Source organism: Capsella rubella, unplaced genomic scaffold (assembly GCF_000375325.1).
Source record: "Capsella rubella cultivar Monte Gargano unplaced genomic scaffold, Caprub1_0 scaffold_1, whole genome shotgun sequence".
Classification (NCBI taxonomy): domain Eukaryota; kingdom Viridiplantae; phylum Streptophyta; class Magnoliopsida; order Brassicales; family Brassicaceae; genus Capsella; species Capsella rubella.
The window spans coordinates 14,220,376-14,236,930 of NW_006238923.1; the positions used below are offsets into that span (position 1 = coordinate 14,220,376).

A 16,555-nucleotide genomic window follows, 5' to 3' on the forward strand; every position below is an offset into this window, starting at 1 on the left:
GTATATCTGATCGAGAGATATGCTCGGGGGCGTTTAGACTTATTTGCTCGGATATGATGTGATGGCCTCGGATGACGATTCGAGTGCACGCTTGAGGGTGACGACCCGAGAGCGAGCGTGTGACTTCCCGGATACCGTAGCTAGAAGGCGGGTGGCCTAATAGTGAGCCGGTATGACTTGAGGGTTGCGACCTGAGAGCGGGGGAAGTGGTGAGGCTTCTTGGATACCGTAGTTTAAGGCTGAGGCCTGAGGACGAGCCGGTATGATCCACGGGTTGCGACCTATGGACGGGGGAGGTGGGTGTGTATGAGCAAATAGGGTCTGGAACGCGAGTATATTGATTAGATAGGGGCCTCGGTGAGGTCAGTTGTGTACTGACGGTTGTGTTGGAGGATTCGGGGACGAATCCTAATTAGTGGGGGAGAATTGTAACGCCCGTGTCTGGAAATCCGGGTGGTGTCGATCGACACTGTGGTTGGGTGTCGATCGACACTAGTATTTCTGGTTTGACGGTTTAAGTTTTAAATCGTCGGTTCAATTGAGGCTTGGTTTGGGTTGATTAACCCTAGGTCGTGTTTAAAAGAGGGAAGGTCGTGTGTTGTCTCTTCCCAGCCGCTTTTTAACACTTCCAGATTGAGAAAAAGGTTCTAGAGCTTCTGAGGGTTTTTGTGAGTCTTTGGTGGTGCTTGGTGGTGTTCTTGGTGGTTTAAGGCTAGTAGAGGCTAGATCAGTGTTGTGTGGTGTTAGAGGAGACAGATCCTTCCTTGTTCTTCCTTGTTTTCGTTGCTGTTCTTCTTGTTAAAGAGGTGAGTGCATGACCAGGCTTATCTAAGCATGTTTGATCTTTATTTTAGGGTTTTGATGATTGTTTGATTGATTTCCTTTGCTTGTTTGGCTGTTTATTTGATGATTGATGCCTGTGGAATCCTTTGGAGACTCGTTCTTATCGTGGTGGTCTTTTGGAGAAGAGATCCAGTGAGAAACGCAGTTGGAGCGTCTGCTGAGAGTTGGTGTCGATCGACACCAAGGGTGGGTGTCGCTCGACACCAACGTTTCATCGCGCGAGGATAACTGCGTCTTACGATTGGAGTGTCGAGACCGGTGTCGTCCGCGAGGGTCGACAGCGAGTGTCGATCGACACCAGTGGAGGGTGTCGATCGACACCGATAGTCAGAAGCGATTCTGGTTTATCTTTTATTGGTTGTTTGGTTCTTTTACTTGGATTATGGTTGAATGTGCTTGTGTGTATAGCCAGTGGTGGTATGATTGCCTCACTAAGTATTTATGAAATACTTATGCATCTATTTCTTTGATGCAGGTAAAAGCAAAGTGTGATCCGTGGAATCATGGCGAGGAGAGGAGGATGATCTAGGCGCTCATTGGTGTTTAGATGATTGTAGGTTTTGTTAGGATGCTAGAATGGAATTTAGAAGCATGTTAGGATGAATTCGTTTCTGGAATATTGATGGTTGAACTTGTTGGATTAATGGAATGGTTTGATTGGAGTTTTATTTAAGTCTTCCGCTGGTTACGTTGAGTTGGTTGTGTTAGTAAAATTGTCTGGGTTGCTTTAAATGGGTTAATCTGGATTGTTTGCATGCAAGTAAAATAAAAAAAAAAATTGGGATGGGTTCTTTCAAATTCCTTGTAATCGACGGGAGATAAGCCAACCAAGATCAATTCTTACACATAGACCGTCGCCGAAAAAGCTTCAGCACACCGTATAGAAATAAAGCTGATGACGTCCTCGCAAGAGAAGAACTAAAGACCGATTCCACTGCTTTAACTAGAACCAACCCCTAAACCAATCAAAGGGAAGATAGAGGGCTCCTAGTAGGTGACTCAGCAAAAAAATGCCATCAAAATGACCCACACCAAGATCGAACCTAGACCAAATCACAACCACGAGCAGATAAGAGGATTCAAAGTAGAGGTATAGCAAAGATCCAGTATCAACTCCCACAAACAGTACAGCCTCTAACGATTCAAACCTCATACACAAACTAAAGCAAATCAATCAAGCCATATGAGAACGGAGAAAGGAAACCAAAACCATGCCGAAATGCCATGGCGAAGTCTACTACTACACCAAACCAAACTAGATCTAGCCAAAACAGAGACAAAAACCAACAGCTAAAAACAGGAGACAAGGAGACCCTCCCATGGCAGCAGCGAGGAGCGCCGACCACCGAAGAGGGTAAGCAAAGTGAAAACGTGGGGTCTCGACGGCTAGGGCGAACTCACAGGCGAGAGCGTTTATTGAGTACTTGTTGAATTTATTGGACTTTTTTTTTTCAATTTTGAACATATTCTTGTTTTGGAAAACTAATATATATATATATAATTTCTTTATGGTTAATTTTTTGACACATGGCAAAATCTTGTCGATAAACTTGACACATGTCATCTTCTTCGGTTTGGGTTTAATAAAACCATTAACCACAAACCTCATTATATAATGAATATGTTATCCTACCATTTTTCCTACAAAATATTTGGTAGGAAAATTTTCCTAATGAAAACCTACTAATTTTTGACGAAAATCAGTTTTCGTAAGAAATAGGAAAAAACTTTCCTACCAAATCTGGTATAAAAAAATCGTAGGAAATATCCTACAAAAATCCTACGACTCTATTTTGCGTAGGAAAATTTCGTAGGAAAACAAAAGGAATATTAAAGGAAATTCATTCTTGTGAATTTGGGAGGAAAGTTACCTTCAAATTATCTACAAAATAGTAGTCGTAGCAAATTTCGTAGGAAATTGAAAAGAATATGCTAGGAAATAGTGTAATAAGAATTTGGTAGGAAATTACTATCCAATTTCCTACGAAACTCACAAATCATTATTTTTAATCTTTAATATTCGTATTATAAAATTTTAAAACACTGAAACGAAAATATTATATGTAACTTATATCATAATAAATAATTTATGTAATAGTTTATAATGCTATTTTAAAAATCTTTATATTGGGTTCTCTAGGGCTTTCAGTTCAAGTCCATTAGCTAAAGCACAACCCTAAATACATATATAAAGGAAAAATTAGTAAATTAGGGTTTTCACAAATAATAAAAGCCGCTTCTTCCTCTTCTTTAATTCAACGCTTCTTCTTTATTTCTTCTTCATGTTTCTATCTTTCTACTTCATTATGGTTCGATGTTGCTATTTTGCTACGTACCATCTAAAGATACCCCTTTTTGCTAACTATGAAGTCAGGTATACCTTTTTTGCATCTCTCTCTTCCTCACTTTGCATCTCTCTCCTCCTGATCTATTATTTTTCTGATTTTATAGCAAAGATTTCAAAGAAAAAGAAGATCTTGGCAAATCCACTGGTTTCTCTATCCCACCGCCACCGCTTCACCTTATCCCACCGCCATTCCTCCGCTGTCTTTTAACTACAACGCAGCTCTTCTAATTGATGAAATCCAGATTGCTAAAGAAAAGGCACAAGGTTCTCTACTCAATAGTGTTGATAATGGTCCTTCTTATGATTATAGTGACAGATCTAGTATTTAGCTCATCTGGTTTGTTCTTTCAAAGAGAAGATGTATTGAAAGCAACGATGTTTGTCTATTTTGGTTTAGGTTGATATTGTAGATATTTAATTTTGGTTTGTAATCTTAACCGATTTGATCCGGTTTGTATTTAGAATTCATTACTATTTTAAAAGAAAAAGAATTGTATTTTTGTTTAATTAATTTGAAAAAAAAATTACAAATTTTAATAGTCGGATTTATTTACATTAATTATAAATTTTACTTTTATTTCGAAATTAATATAATTATTGTAAATTAATTTCATTAATTTTATATTTTATCATTTTCGTAGGAAAATAGTGAGAATTATTTGGTAGGAAAGTGGAAGAAATGTATTTACTACAACTATTTTGGAAGGAAAATGGTAAATAAAATTCCTTCTATTTTCCTACAAAATTTCCTACCCAAAATATTTTGAAGGTTTTTCGTAGGAAATTTCCTACGAAATTATGACCAGGAACAATTTCCTACGGGCGATTTCCTACGAATATTTTTATAGGAAAACGGAAAGAAATACCGGTTTCCTACCAAATTCCTACGATATTTGCGGTAGGAAATCGATCTTTTTCTTGTAATGTATAACTCGTCAATAACCCGTGCCTTGGTGAACCGGGTGGGTTTTATTTTGGAAATAAAATATGGAGTTTTAGTTATTTTTGGAAGCTATAGTTTTTTATTTCATATCAAAATGGCAGACAAACACGATTAAAATAAGTTGTTGTGAATTGTGCATGTTTTATTAGTGGTCTTTTCGTTGTATACTTGGATTAAAAAAATTATATCACTTTATTTTTATTTTTAATCTTTATATTTTGTTAAATTTGACACTGTATAGATAAATTTTAATCAGTTGACCCGTGGTCAAACCTGCTTAGCCCAATAATCCAGTGACCCGAAACGTAATCTGGTTTAAAAATATTGGTTAGATAGTACCTGAAAGAACCCATCCCATTTTTTTTTTAAACATGCAAATCGAATTAACCCATTTAAAGCAAACCAGACAATTTCACTAACACAAACCAATTAACGTAACTAGCGGAAGACTTAATAAAAATCCAATTAAACAATTCCATTAAACTAACAAGTTCAACTAACATTATTCCAGAAACATAATCATCCTAACATGCTTCTAAATTCCAGTTTAACACCCTAACAAATCCTAAAATAATCTAAAACACCAATGAGCGCCTAAATCATCCTCCTCTCCTCGCCATGATTCCACGGATCACACCTTGCTTTTACCTGCATCAAAGAAAAAGATGCATAAGTATTTCATAAATACTTAGTGACGCAATCATCCTACCACTGGCTATACACACAAGCACATTCAACCCTTATCCAAGGAAAAGAACCAAATAACCAATAAAAGATAGACCAGAATCGCTTCTGACTATCGGTGTCGAACGACACCCACCACTGGTGTTGATCAAAGATGCTTAGATAAGCCTGGTCATGCACTCACCTCTTTAAACAAGAAGGAACAGCAACGAACAAGGACTTGCAAGGGTGGAATCGATCTCCACAGATACCAAACACCACAGATCAACCTTCCTCTAGCCTTGAACCACCAAGAACAAGCTTTGATCCCTCTAAAAACCCACTCAAAAGCACCAAAAAGGATCAAACTCATAGATTTTTCGTAAAAAATAATTATAGAAACTTAACAACATATATATATATATATATATTATTTAAGGAGATTGAATTTTGTGTTACATGTTTTTTCAACCATTAGTTTTTGTTAGAGTTCATTTCTAATAATATACTGCATCAATATGATAATATTATTACTTTCAGAATGTTTTTTACAGAAAACTTACTTTTTTTTTTCTCTCACAGAAAACTTACTTTTAAATAGAATATGTATAATAATAATACCTATTTAAAATATAAAATATTCTTCTCATAAATTTATTAATGTAGCAAAATTTTAAAAGTATATACATTACTATATTTCAATACAATAAAATTAATCTAAGCAAAAATATACTCAACGAAAATTTTGACTAACTAACGGTTTAGAATTTAAATAAAAGTTTTTTATATACTAAAATAAACTTTTGAAATGTTTTGATTTGGAAAAGTTTAGGTTGATTTTTTAAAATATCATAAAAATCTTAGATCAAAAAGTTAAAAATTAAAAATATTCGAATACGATATTTTTAAGCAGATATATTTATAATATTTATTATATGCAACGAATTAAATGTAACATGTTATATAATATATAGGATAACTTATAATCTTTATAATAACGGCGAGAATAACTGTAAGTATAAACAAAATCACTATATATAAACTAATATAACATATCAAAATTTTCTTTAAAATGTTAAATATATAAAAACTTATATGAAATCAAATATAATATGTGAAATCAAATATAAGTCTAAAATCAAATATAAAAATTTATATGAAATCAAATATAAGTTGTTTTCAAACGTACCAATCTGTCTAATATTTTCTCCTTCTAAAGAGATTTGGACATGACCCTTATCCAGACACAGGTGAAATACACGAACAGACTGGTGTTTGGTTTCCTCAGTTAGTGGCAAAGGCAAGCAGTGGTTGCTGTCTGACACGTGGAGCTGTCACAGACCACTAGAAGCAGATACGCCACTTCAGCTCTATAACTTAGATTTTGCTTCACTTATCTGAAAATCAAAGATGTCTTGGTGCCACATCATTCTGACCAAAGATGTCTTGATGCCACATCATTATGACCAAAGTTGTGGCGCTCCAAATGGATACACCATAGAAATATAAACTCAAAAACACGTAAGCCAAAAGAGATCTATCACTTGTCTATGCTTTCTTCACATGTCTTATTCACTAGTGTCAACGTGCATATAAACTCTAATCCTTTGGATTACAAGTAGCGAATCAAATAGCTTGGTTATTTCTTGACTAAAATATTATTATTATTATTGTTACATATATAAAACTTAATATGCCTTTCACAAGAATCTATAATAAAAGTATAATTCCTATAAGTTAATATCGGAAATTATTTTTTTGCGAAGTTAATATATTTTTCGATTTTTAAACTTTTTATTTCAATTGACATATTGATATTATAATTTTAATATTATTAATGTATAGAAATTTTACTGAGGCAGTAAAATTTTAATTAATTAAATTATGAAAGATATCAATTAGTTGGTTGACACGCATTAAATATTTAAATTTCATATATATATATATATACGTTACATGTGTCAACGATGAATCAATAAAGGTTTATATTAACTAGTTTGTTTATATGTGAATATGAGACCTTTTAAGAATTTTCATTTCTCAATAGTTTTTTCTATAAAATTTTTAAAATGCCACTAAAGTTTTGATATTTATCCAAACTACATGTATAAGCAGCATACATAAATTACTTTTATATGTGTAAATGTTATAGAGACTTCATAAATATTTTATAAATAGTTCAAATATCTTTTTTATAAATATTTTATAAAACCTTCTAAAATATTATTAAACTTTATAAATACCATATAAAAAAATCCTTAAGGCATTAGCAAAAAGTATGTTACATCTTACAGAATGAACTTTATTAATCATTTTGACTCTTAGGGGGATTAAAAAAATATGTACTTTTAGCTAAAATATCTTTTTCTTTTTCAAAAAACATCTTTTTGTAAAAGCATTTAACTAAAACAGTTAGATAAACTAACTTTTCATTATTTCTTTTATATGAGGAATAGGGATGTACCCGCACGTATGTGCGATATTGATTCCAAAACCTAAGTTTATCATAAAGTTTGCAGTATTCAGATCGACATGATAAGAGACTCGGATCGAGTGTGAACTGGATTAGTGATAAGTTAGAAATCAATTAAATTCGTGAACTATCACATCACATAAAAAAATAAAAAATTAAAACTTTTGAATAAAATAACATAAATATAGATGTCAAAAGAGTTAAACCCGTTCACTATGCATGTCTTGCAACAAAATGAAATATTTTGGCCCACCCACATGAATAAATGATATGTCTTCTGCTCGCATGTTACCCATAATTCCGTTCTTTATATTATTAGAAATAGTTAAGATAATAATTTTTATTTTCTAAATTACCCATTCTCTTTCCGTCTCCGTTATTTATTTTCCCGATATTTGAAATATTTAAGTAATTTGAAACTTACTTTTGCTATTTAAATTTCATATTCATGTATCATCCACCCGTCATTTGATATTTGAAAGTTGAAATTGAATTTATGTTTCCAAATTTTTATATCATCTTGTTTTTGATGAGAAATAGTTTAGATATTTTTTTTTTAATTACCCGTTCCCTTTATGTACCCGTTCTTTCCATTTAAGATAAGATCATATTTTTTATATATAAATGACATCATTTACATGTTTTTTGTTTTGAAAACAGCATTATATAATATGTAATTATCTAATTAAATTATCCATCCGTTCTCTTTCCATATCCGTTATTTCTTCTCCTGATATTTGAAATATTTAAGTAATTTGAAACTTACTTTTGCTATTGAAATTTCGTATTCTTGTTCATACCCGTCGTTTGATATTTGAAAGTTAAAACTGAATTTAAGTTTCCAATTTTTTTATATCGTCTTGTTTTTGATGAGAAATAGTTTAGGTATATTTTTTTGAATTACCTGTTTCTTTTTTGTACCCGTTCTTTCCCTCTAAAATAAGATCATATTTTTTTTATATATAAATGGCATCATTTACATGTTTTTTTTAAAACAACATTATATAGCCTGTATTTAACAACATTAAAAAAACCAATACCGTTAATTATTGAGAATTTCTTAGATATACCCCTCTTGAGGTATCTCTTTTTAAAAATACCCCTATAAGGGAAGCATTTTTAAAACTACCCTCTTAAAGACTTTTAAGACAATTTTACCCTCCTAAATGACCTAAATACAGTTTCTCCTTTCTCTTCTCCTTTCTCTTCATCTTCACCGTCGTCTCTCGCCGTCGTCGTCCCTCGCCGTCGTCGTCCCTCGCCGTCGTCTTCTCTCGCCGTCGTCTTCTCTCGCCGTCGTCTTCTCTCGCCGTCGTCTTCTCGGCATCGGCGTCGTCTCTTCTCGGCGTCGCCGTCGTCTTCTCTCGCCGTCGTCTTCTCTCGCCGTCGTCTCTTCTCGGCATCGGCGTCGCCGTCGTCTCTTCGATCGATCGACGTCGTCTCTTCTCTCTATCGCCTTCGTTTCTTAATTACATATTTCCTGGTTCGTTTCCCAGATCTGATCACTACTTGATTAGATCTCATCACTTTTTCAACCAATATTGTTCTTCTTCCATGTACTTGTTATCTGTTGTTGAATTTTGAAGGATTTTTTTCATTGTTGTTTCTATTCTTATACCTTTTAAAATCCATTTAAAATCCATTTAAAATCCTTATAATTCATTTACTGACCACGTTTTCATTGTGATATTTCTTTGTTTTCGCAGGACTTAGTTTAGAGATGCTTGAACTGTATTCAGTTTGTGGAGTATGGAAGTTGAAGCATAATATTAAATGGGAATTTGAAATTGATGATGAGAGGGGAGTTTCTCTAATTAGTATTGATGAGGGAACTAGTTTTAGTGATTTGGTCAAAATTCTATACGAAGATTTTGCAATTGATAATCAGAAACACTCTCTAAAGCTTAGTTTGCAGTTGCCTTCTATGACTGCAACACTAGGTAGTCATCCAATTTTTATTAGAAATGATAGGCAACTGGCAACTTTTATGAGAATTTCTGCACAAACACAAAGTATTCATTTATGTGTTACTGTAGAGGATAACTGTGTCATAGTTGAGCAGGTATATTTTATTGATCTCTTTCTTAATTTTGCTTATAAATCATTACAATCTTTAGTGACTGTAGTGAACTATTTCTGCCTGTTTACTTTTCAGGATCAAACTAGCTCATATCAGTTTGTTGCAAGCGATTTATCTTCTGCTTCTCATTCTCAGGTAAACCTCTTTTAAAATTACTGTTTAAAACTTTTTAAAACCTTATAAAAATCATTTAAAACCCTTTTAAAACATTATAAACAAGACAAGTTGTTTGAAAACTCATCTATTATTCGGATACTGAATTTGTACTTTCAGGTTCCGACTATGCCTAATCCTCATGCTGCTACTTCTGGTCTTTTTACTTCCACTGAGGTACCTAGAACGTCTACAATCATTAATCAGCAGCCAGTTATATGTAACCAAACAACTTCTTTTGGGGCTATTGATGTTTCTTGTCCAAATCGTACTCATGTAATCTACTACTTTATAAAAGCCCTTTAAAAAAAATATTGTTTCAAATCATTATTAACTTATTACGTCTTTATTTTTCAGGATCAAACTAGCTCATATCAGTTTGTTGCAAGCGATGTATCTTCTGCTTCTCATTCTCAGGTAAACCTCTTTAAAAATTACTGTTTAAAACTTTTTAAAACCTTATAAAAATCATTTAAAACCCTTATAAAACATTATAAACAAGACAAGTTGTTTGAAAACAACATGGTTCTTATAAAGTCCTTATAAAACCCTTTTAAAAAAATTCTATTAAAAATCATATAAAAGGCTTTTAAAAGCTTTTGTAATTTTAATGCCTAGATTTATTAGGATACTGAATTTGTAGTTTCAGGTTCCGACAATGCCTAATCCTTTTGCTGCTACTGCTGGTCTTTTTACTTCCGCTGAGGAACCAAGAACGTCTACTATCATTAATCAGCAGCCGGTGATACGTAACCAAACAACTTCTTTTTGGGCTACTGATGTTTCTTGTCCAAATCGTACTCAGGTAATCTACTACTTCAGATAACGTAACCTTATAATGTTTATAAGTTAGATTGAAAACAACTTGGTTCTTGTAAAGTCCTTATAAAAAGCTTTTAAAATCCTTATAAACAGCTTTTAAAATCATTTTAAAAATCAATTAAAAATCGTATAAAACGTTTTTAAAAGCTTTTGTAATTTAATGCATAGATGTACTTTCAGGTTCAGACAATGCCCAATCCTCCTGCTCTACTTGATGTTGGTTCTTTGTTTTGCGGAAAGTTATTCAAAAGCAAAAAAGAAATGACTACTCAGCTGCGGATGTATGCGCTGAAAAACAGTTTTGAGTTTCAGACTAAGAAGTCGGACAACAAGAGATATGTTCTGAATTGCATTGATGAAAACTGCAATTGGAAGTTACGTGCTATTAGAGTTAAAGGATCAGATGGTTTTATCATTCGAAAATATATCAGTTTGCATAGTTGTGACTCTACATTAAGGAATGTAAATCATCGTCAAGCAGATGCAAAGACATTGGGTGGAATGGTTAGCAACCATTTTCAAGGAGGAAAGCTTCCACTCAGACCCAAGCAACTAATAGAAATCTTCAGAAAGGATCATGGAGTTGGGGTGTCGTACTCAAAAGCATGGAGAGCTCAAGAACATGCAACAGAAGTTGCTAGGGGTTTACCTTCTGATTCTTTTGAGGTTCTTCCTAAGTGGTTCCACATGGTAGCAATGAAGAATCCAGGCACTGTCACTTTTATCGAAGTAGATTCTGCTAATAAGTTTAAGTATGCTTTTCTCGCCTTTGGTGCATCTATTCGAGGTTTTAAGTTGATGAGGAAAGTCATTTCTATCGATGGCGCCCATTTGAAATCAAAGTTTAAAGGGACTTTGCTTGCTGCTTCTGCTCAAGATGGGAATTTTAATCTATATCCTATTGCTTTTGCTGTTGTAGATTCAGAGAATGACGCATCTTGGAACTGGTTTTTGCGTTGTTTGAAGACCTTTATTCCAGACGAAAATGATCTGGTTTTTGTATCAGATCGCGCAGCTTCAATTGAATCTGCTCTTGCAGCAAATTACCCCCAAGCTCATCATGCACTCTGCACTTTTCACTTGCAGAAAAACCTTGAAACAAACTTCAAAGGTTCTACACTTATTCCTGTTTTTTACGACGCTTCACGGGCCTACACTACACAGCTGTTTGAGTACCTCTTTGCTCAAATATCCGTAGCCGATGAAAAATTGGGGGCATACCTTTGGCAAGTAGATGTTCGGAAATGGGCTCGTGCAATGTCGCCTTCAAATAGGTACAATATCATGACATCAAACTTGGCTGAGTCTGTGAATTCTTTGTTGAAAGAGACACGTGAGTACCCAATTGTATGCTTGTTTGATACAATCCGCTCTATTATGACAAGATGGTTCCATGAACGACGAGAAGAGAGCTGTCGACATCCGTATGCAGTTACTTCAAACGTGTCACAGATTATGAATTCTTCGTATAATGATTCTTCCCGCTGGCTTGAAGTCTGTCCAGTAAATCAAAATATATTTGAGGTTAAAGGAGGTGAACAATTGCATGTGGTGAATTTGGATGCTAGAAGTTGCACATGTCGTGTGTTTGATATCGACAGGTTCCCCTGCGCACACGCAATCGCTGCTGCAAAACATGTTAATCTCAACGAAAACATGTTTGTTGATGATTTTTATTCCACTGATAGGTAATAACAGTTTTTATAAGGTTTTTATATGGTTTTTATATGGTTTTATCAAGATTTTTAATGTTTTATATGGTTTTTATAAGGTTTTTATATGGTTTTTATAAGGTTTTATATGGTTTTATAAATATTTTTAATGTTTTATAAAGTTTTTATAAGGTTTTATATGGTTTTTATACGGTTTTTATAAGGTTTTTATACGGTTTTTATAAGTGTTTAATAAGAAAGTTATATGATTACAGATGGCGTTTATCATATTCGGAAAGCATTTACCCAGTAGGTGATATGACGTATTGGGAGATTCCAGAGACTATTTCTAATTTCGTCAGCCGGCCACCTTCAACTCGTATACCTAGTGGCAGGCGGAAGAAAAAGAGAATACGTTGTTCATGGGAGCATGGAAGGTCTACGACCAAAAAAAAGGCATACAAATGCAGCAGGTGTGGCCAGTCTGGACACAACAAATCCAGTTGTGTAGCTGCTATCTAATTCCTTATTTAATTCATCTTGAATTTGTTATTCTTTAGACAATGTTTTACAAAAGTTATTATCATATTTTATGATTATCATTTTTTATAAGGTTTTTATAAAGTTTTTATACTGCATTTATGAGTACCATTTTTTGTATAAAGTTTTATGATTTTCATTTTCAATATGGACTTTATAAGGTTATTATAAGGTTTTTATAAGGTTTTTACAAGGGGTTTAACAATTTCCATTCCCTTAGCACCTTTGCAACATAGATATCATTAACCACAAACTTCAAAATCTAGATAAATGCAGCAGAATACAAAGAAACAGCAACCTAGCAATGCACTAACACAATAAAGTGTTAAATTTACTTAACATTTCAAAGATCTTAAATAACATTTAACAAGTTGCAAATCACCAAAATAGAAGGTTTACTAACTGATCCACCCCAAAGAAAACTCAATAATAAGTATATGTCCCTCTCCATCTGCAATAAAAAGAGTTCATGTTAGATAACGGTAAGATTGTAAACAAAAGTATCAAAAAGTTACATTACTGACCTTTAATGTTGAAAACATTCTGCTAGCAAGGTATTTCACTTGTGCAGTGGCATCAGTTGGCACTTTGTCAGGATGAAGAATTAACATTGCATTTCTTATCGCTTTTTGACATGATGTTCCATTTTTAACTCAGATTCAGTGACTCTTTTCCATTTAGCCCCTGGCCAAAGCATCTAAAATGTAGAACATCCAAATCACATAAGTATTTAGCAACTATTATAACAAATATATGATTTTAACATACTTACTGTATGCAATGTTGCAAGCATATCTAGAATACCCTTCATTGCCCAATTTTTGACTCTTGCCTCGATTCCTTGTATTTCTTCATCAGATAGTGAACTCAGCGGTGTAGAAGCTGTTGGCACTAATACAAATATAAAAATATAGTATTTTAGATCAACTATAACACACATTTAAACTTTTTAAAAATTTCAACAACTTACAACTGGTCTGTTCCTGGCTGGCCTCTTCTTGTTGTGTAGAAGGTTCTTCTTGTTGGCTGGCCTTTTCTTGTTGTGTAGAAGCTTCTTCTTGTTGGCTGGCCCCTTGTTGTGTAAAAGCTTCTTCTTCTTGCTCTTGTTGTGTAGAAGCTTCTTCTTGTTGGCTGGCCTCTTGTTGTGTAGGAGCTTCTTCTTCTTGATTAACATTTTCATTATCTGAATGATGAATAAACTCTTCATCATCAGATATAATTATGTATGCTTCTTGGGTAGAATAATCATCAGGGAAGTCGCTTCTATCCTTTCTCAAATCATGTTGCTCTTCAACTTCTTCAGGATTAACCTATAACATTATAAAAACGTTTTTTACAAGTGTTTTATATGATTTTTATAAAAAAACTTTATATTCAAGAAATACTTACCTTATCATTTTCATCATGTGTATGCTCCTCAGGGAAGTCATTTCCTTCCTTTCTCAAATCATGTTGATCATCATTCCTTTCTTCAGGAACCTATAACATTATAATGGATTTACAATGTTATAAAACCCTTTCAATGCTTATAAACTCTCTTATCCCCGTATAAAAAAACCTTATAAAAACCTTATAAAACCCTTATAAACGCTAATGAAATATTTTTGTAAACATTCTTATAAAATCCTTATAATAAACTTACCTTATCATTTTTATCATGTGTATGCTCCTCAGGGAAGTCATTTCCTTCATTTCTCAAATCAGGTTGATCATCATTCATTTCTTGAGGAACCTATAACATTATAATGGATTTACAATGTTATAAAACCCTTTCAATGCTTATAAACTCTCCTATCCCCGTATAAAAAAACCTTATAAAAACCTTATAAAAACCTTATAAAACTCTTAAAAAACCCTTATAAACGCTAATGAAATATTTTTGTAAACATTCTTATAAAATCCTTATAATAAACTTACCTTATCATTTTTATCATGTGTATGCTCCTCAGGGAAGTCATTTCCTTCCTTTCTCAAATCAGGTTGATCATCATTCATTTCTTCAGGAACCTATAACATTATAATGGATTAAGATTGGTTGTAAAACCCTTTTAAAACTCTTGTAAAAGCCTTATAAAACTCTTGTAAAAAACGTTATATATAGTGTTTTATATGGTTTTTATACAAATAATACTTACCTTATCATTATTTTCCTGCCAATGCTCCTCAGGAATGTCACTTCCTTCATGTTGGTGATAATCATTCACTTCTTCAGGTACCTATAAGCATTTATTTTATTTTTAAAAATCATGTAAAAAGAAGAACATAATCTATTATAAACGATTCCTAAAAACAATTTTCAAACTTACATATGCCCTAGAAGAGGATGGTTGGTCTTTGTTTTCAAACCCCCATTTTGGTGTTTGATTGACTTTGGCAATTCCAACATGATTTTCCAATCTTGTAATTCTGTTGTTAATATCTTGACATAATCCAAGAAGCATCTCAATGTTTTCACTTACAGATTTTCTTCGGTTTTTCTTCGGTTGTTCTTGAACATGAGGGTCTCTTACACGCCTCTTTTGACCTTGTCCTCCTTTAGCAACACTGATTGATCCTCGAATCCATTCCTCCATTGTCATCCTATATCCTTTGATAACAACATTAACAACTTCATTGAAGTCTTCATCAATCTGTGGCATAACCAAATGGCTATGTTCATTCGGGTCGCCAACAATCGTTTTCACTTCAATCTGCAGGAAACAACCATATAAAAACCATATAAAAAGCATATAAAAAGCATATAAAAAGCATATAAAAACCATATAAAAACCATATAAAAACCATATAAAAACCATATAAAAACCATATAAAAACCATATAAAAACCATATAAAAACCATATAAAACCCATATAAAACCCAAAAAAAGAAAACTTACAAATGTCGTTTTCCCCATGACATCCACGATTTCGTTGAATTTTGGAGCTTCTAATGATTTCCAGTTAGAGTATAGAGGATAGACACACTCTGACGTGTCGTTGCATACAGCATATTTGCTTCCAAACAGAGGTACAGCACTTAATGCCCATATTAACAAAGCCAAAGGAAAACTTTTGACTTCATATTGGCCTTTCGCCCACGTATTTGCATCCATCCTTCTTATACTTGTTGCTAAGATGTTGTAGGCTTCCTTTCCCCAAGCCAAAGAAGTATACGCCTTGAAATCGGATGCAATCTCAAGTCTTGACGAGGGGATACTCTGTGTGGAATTAGGAGTCATGAGTATTCCCTCTGTCAGGATGACCGCTGCAAGACAAAGCTTCTCATCTTCTCCTGGCGGTGCTTCTGGGTTACCAAACAGATAAGCCTGCAATTTTTTCAGAGTCAAATCTTTTCGCTTTGTCCAGCTGTACGGGTCCCCTTTCCTCCTTTGATCTATATCAAGCTGTTCACATTGAATACCTGTGTTATATCAAACAACGAGGTTAGTGTTTTCAATATACTCAAAGAATTTGTACATACGTTTCAATACTTTAAAACCAATGAAATCCTTGTAAAAACCTTATAAACAGCTTATAAAACCTTATAAACCCGTAAAAATTCTTTTTAAAAGGCTTTTATAAACATTTTAAAAAGCTTCAAAACCCATTTTAAAAGCTTTTAAACCCATTTTAACTGTTTTCAAGTTGTATTATAAAAGCTTCTAAACCCATTTTATAAGCTTTTAAATCGTAACCTTATAAGAACCTTATAAAACCTTATAAAAACCTTATAAAAAACTTATAAACAAGTTTTCAAAGAATTCGTTTATTTTCACATTCAAATGATATGTATATAACTTATAAAAACCTTATAAAAACCTTATAAATTTTTTTTATAACTGGCAGAAATTAAACAAAGATGTAAAATATATATGGAATACCTATTAAAAACCTTATAAAAACCTTATAAAAAACTTATAAACAAGTTTTCAAAGAATTCGTTTATTTTCACATTCAAATGATATGTATATAACTTATAAAAACCTTATAAAAACCTTATAAAAACTTTTTATAACTGGCAGAAATTAAACAAAGATGTAAAATATATATGAAATACCTG

At 33.1% G+C, this 16,555-nt stretch overlaps 2 protein-coding genes and 1 long non-coding RNA gene across 4 annotated transcripts; 2 read left to right on the plus strand and 1 right to left on the minus strand.

Moving 5' to 3' along the window:
- The first annotated feature begins 2,992 nt into the window (after window positions 1-2,992).
- On the plus strand, window positions 2,993-3,727 carry LOC111828633. Its single transcript, XR_002832440.1, has 2 exons — window positions 2,993-3,217; window positions 3,295-3,727. It is a non-coding gene; the product is annotated as an uncharacterized LOC111828633 (long non-coding RNA).
- Window positions 3,728-7,254: 3,527 nt separating this feature from the next.
- LOC111832398 lies at window positions 7,255-12,592 on the plus strand. The gene is made up of 9 exons (XM_023788708.1): window positions 7,255-7,307; window positions 8,451-8,752; window positions 8,976-9,331; window positions 9,425-9,484; window positions 9,623-9,778; window positions 9,860-9,919; window positions 10,146-10,307; window positions 10,505-12,012; window positions 12,252-12,592. The coding sequence occupies exons 1-9, from the start codon at window positions 7,255-7,257 to the stop codon at window positions 12,496-12,498; spliced, it is 2,904 nt and encodes a 967-aa protein (XP_023644476.1). The 3' UTR covers window positions 12,499-12,592.
- A 207-nt stretch (window positions 12,593-12,799) lies between these two features.
- Window positions 12,800-15,507, minus strand: LOC111828649 (RNA polymerase II degradation factor 1-like). Of its 2 annotated transcripts, XM_023777121.1 has the most exons (10): window positions 15,393-15,507; window positions 14,823-15,206; window positions 14,652-14,732; window positions 14,434-14,523; window positions 14,159-14,248; window positions 13,906-13,995; window positions 13,487-13,826; window positions 13,289-13,407; window positions 13,041-13,213; window positions 12,800-12,967 (listed from the first exon to the last, which is right to left on the minus strand). In XM_023777121.1, the coding sequence occupies exons 1-9, from the start codon at window positions 15,408-15,410 to the stop codon at window positions 13,136-13,138; spliced, it is 1,290 nt and encodes a 429-aa protein (XP_023632889.1). In that variant the 5' UTR covers window positions 15,411-15,507; the 3' UTR covers window positions 12,800-12,967; window positions 13,041-13,135. The 2 variants fall into 2 exon arrangements, with proteins under 2 accessions (XP_023632889.1, XP_023632890.1); XM_023777122.1 differs by lacking the exon at window positions 14,159-14,248.
- Window positions 15,508-16,555: the final 1,048 nt, after the last annotated feature.

Excerpts from the sequence above, each read along its gene's own strand:
- LOC111832398 (XM_023788708.1), top strand. The coding sequence starts at position 7,255 with ATGTACCCGCACGTATGTGCGATATTGATTCCAAAACCTAAGTTTATC. Across the intron at positions 9,485-9,622 it reads CTTCTGCTTCTCATTCTCAG|GTTCCGACTATGCCTAATCC; the intron begins GTAAACCTCTTT and ends TTGTACTTTCAG. Across the intron at positions 9,779-9,859 it reads CTTGTCCAAATCGTACTCAT|GATCAAACTAGCTCATATCA; the intron begins GTAATCTACTAC and ends TTTATTTTTCAG.
- LOC111828649 (XM_023777121.1), bottom strand. Across the intron at positions 14,733-14,822 it reads CATCCTCTTCTAGGGCATAT|GTACCTGAAGAAGTGAATGA; the intron begins GTAAGTTTGAAA and ends AAATGCTTATAG. Across the intron at positions 14,249-14,433 it reads CACATGATAAAAATGATAAG|GTTCCTCAAGAAATGAATGA; the intron begins GTAAGTTTATTA and ends ATAATGTTATAG.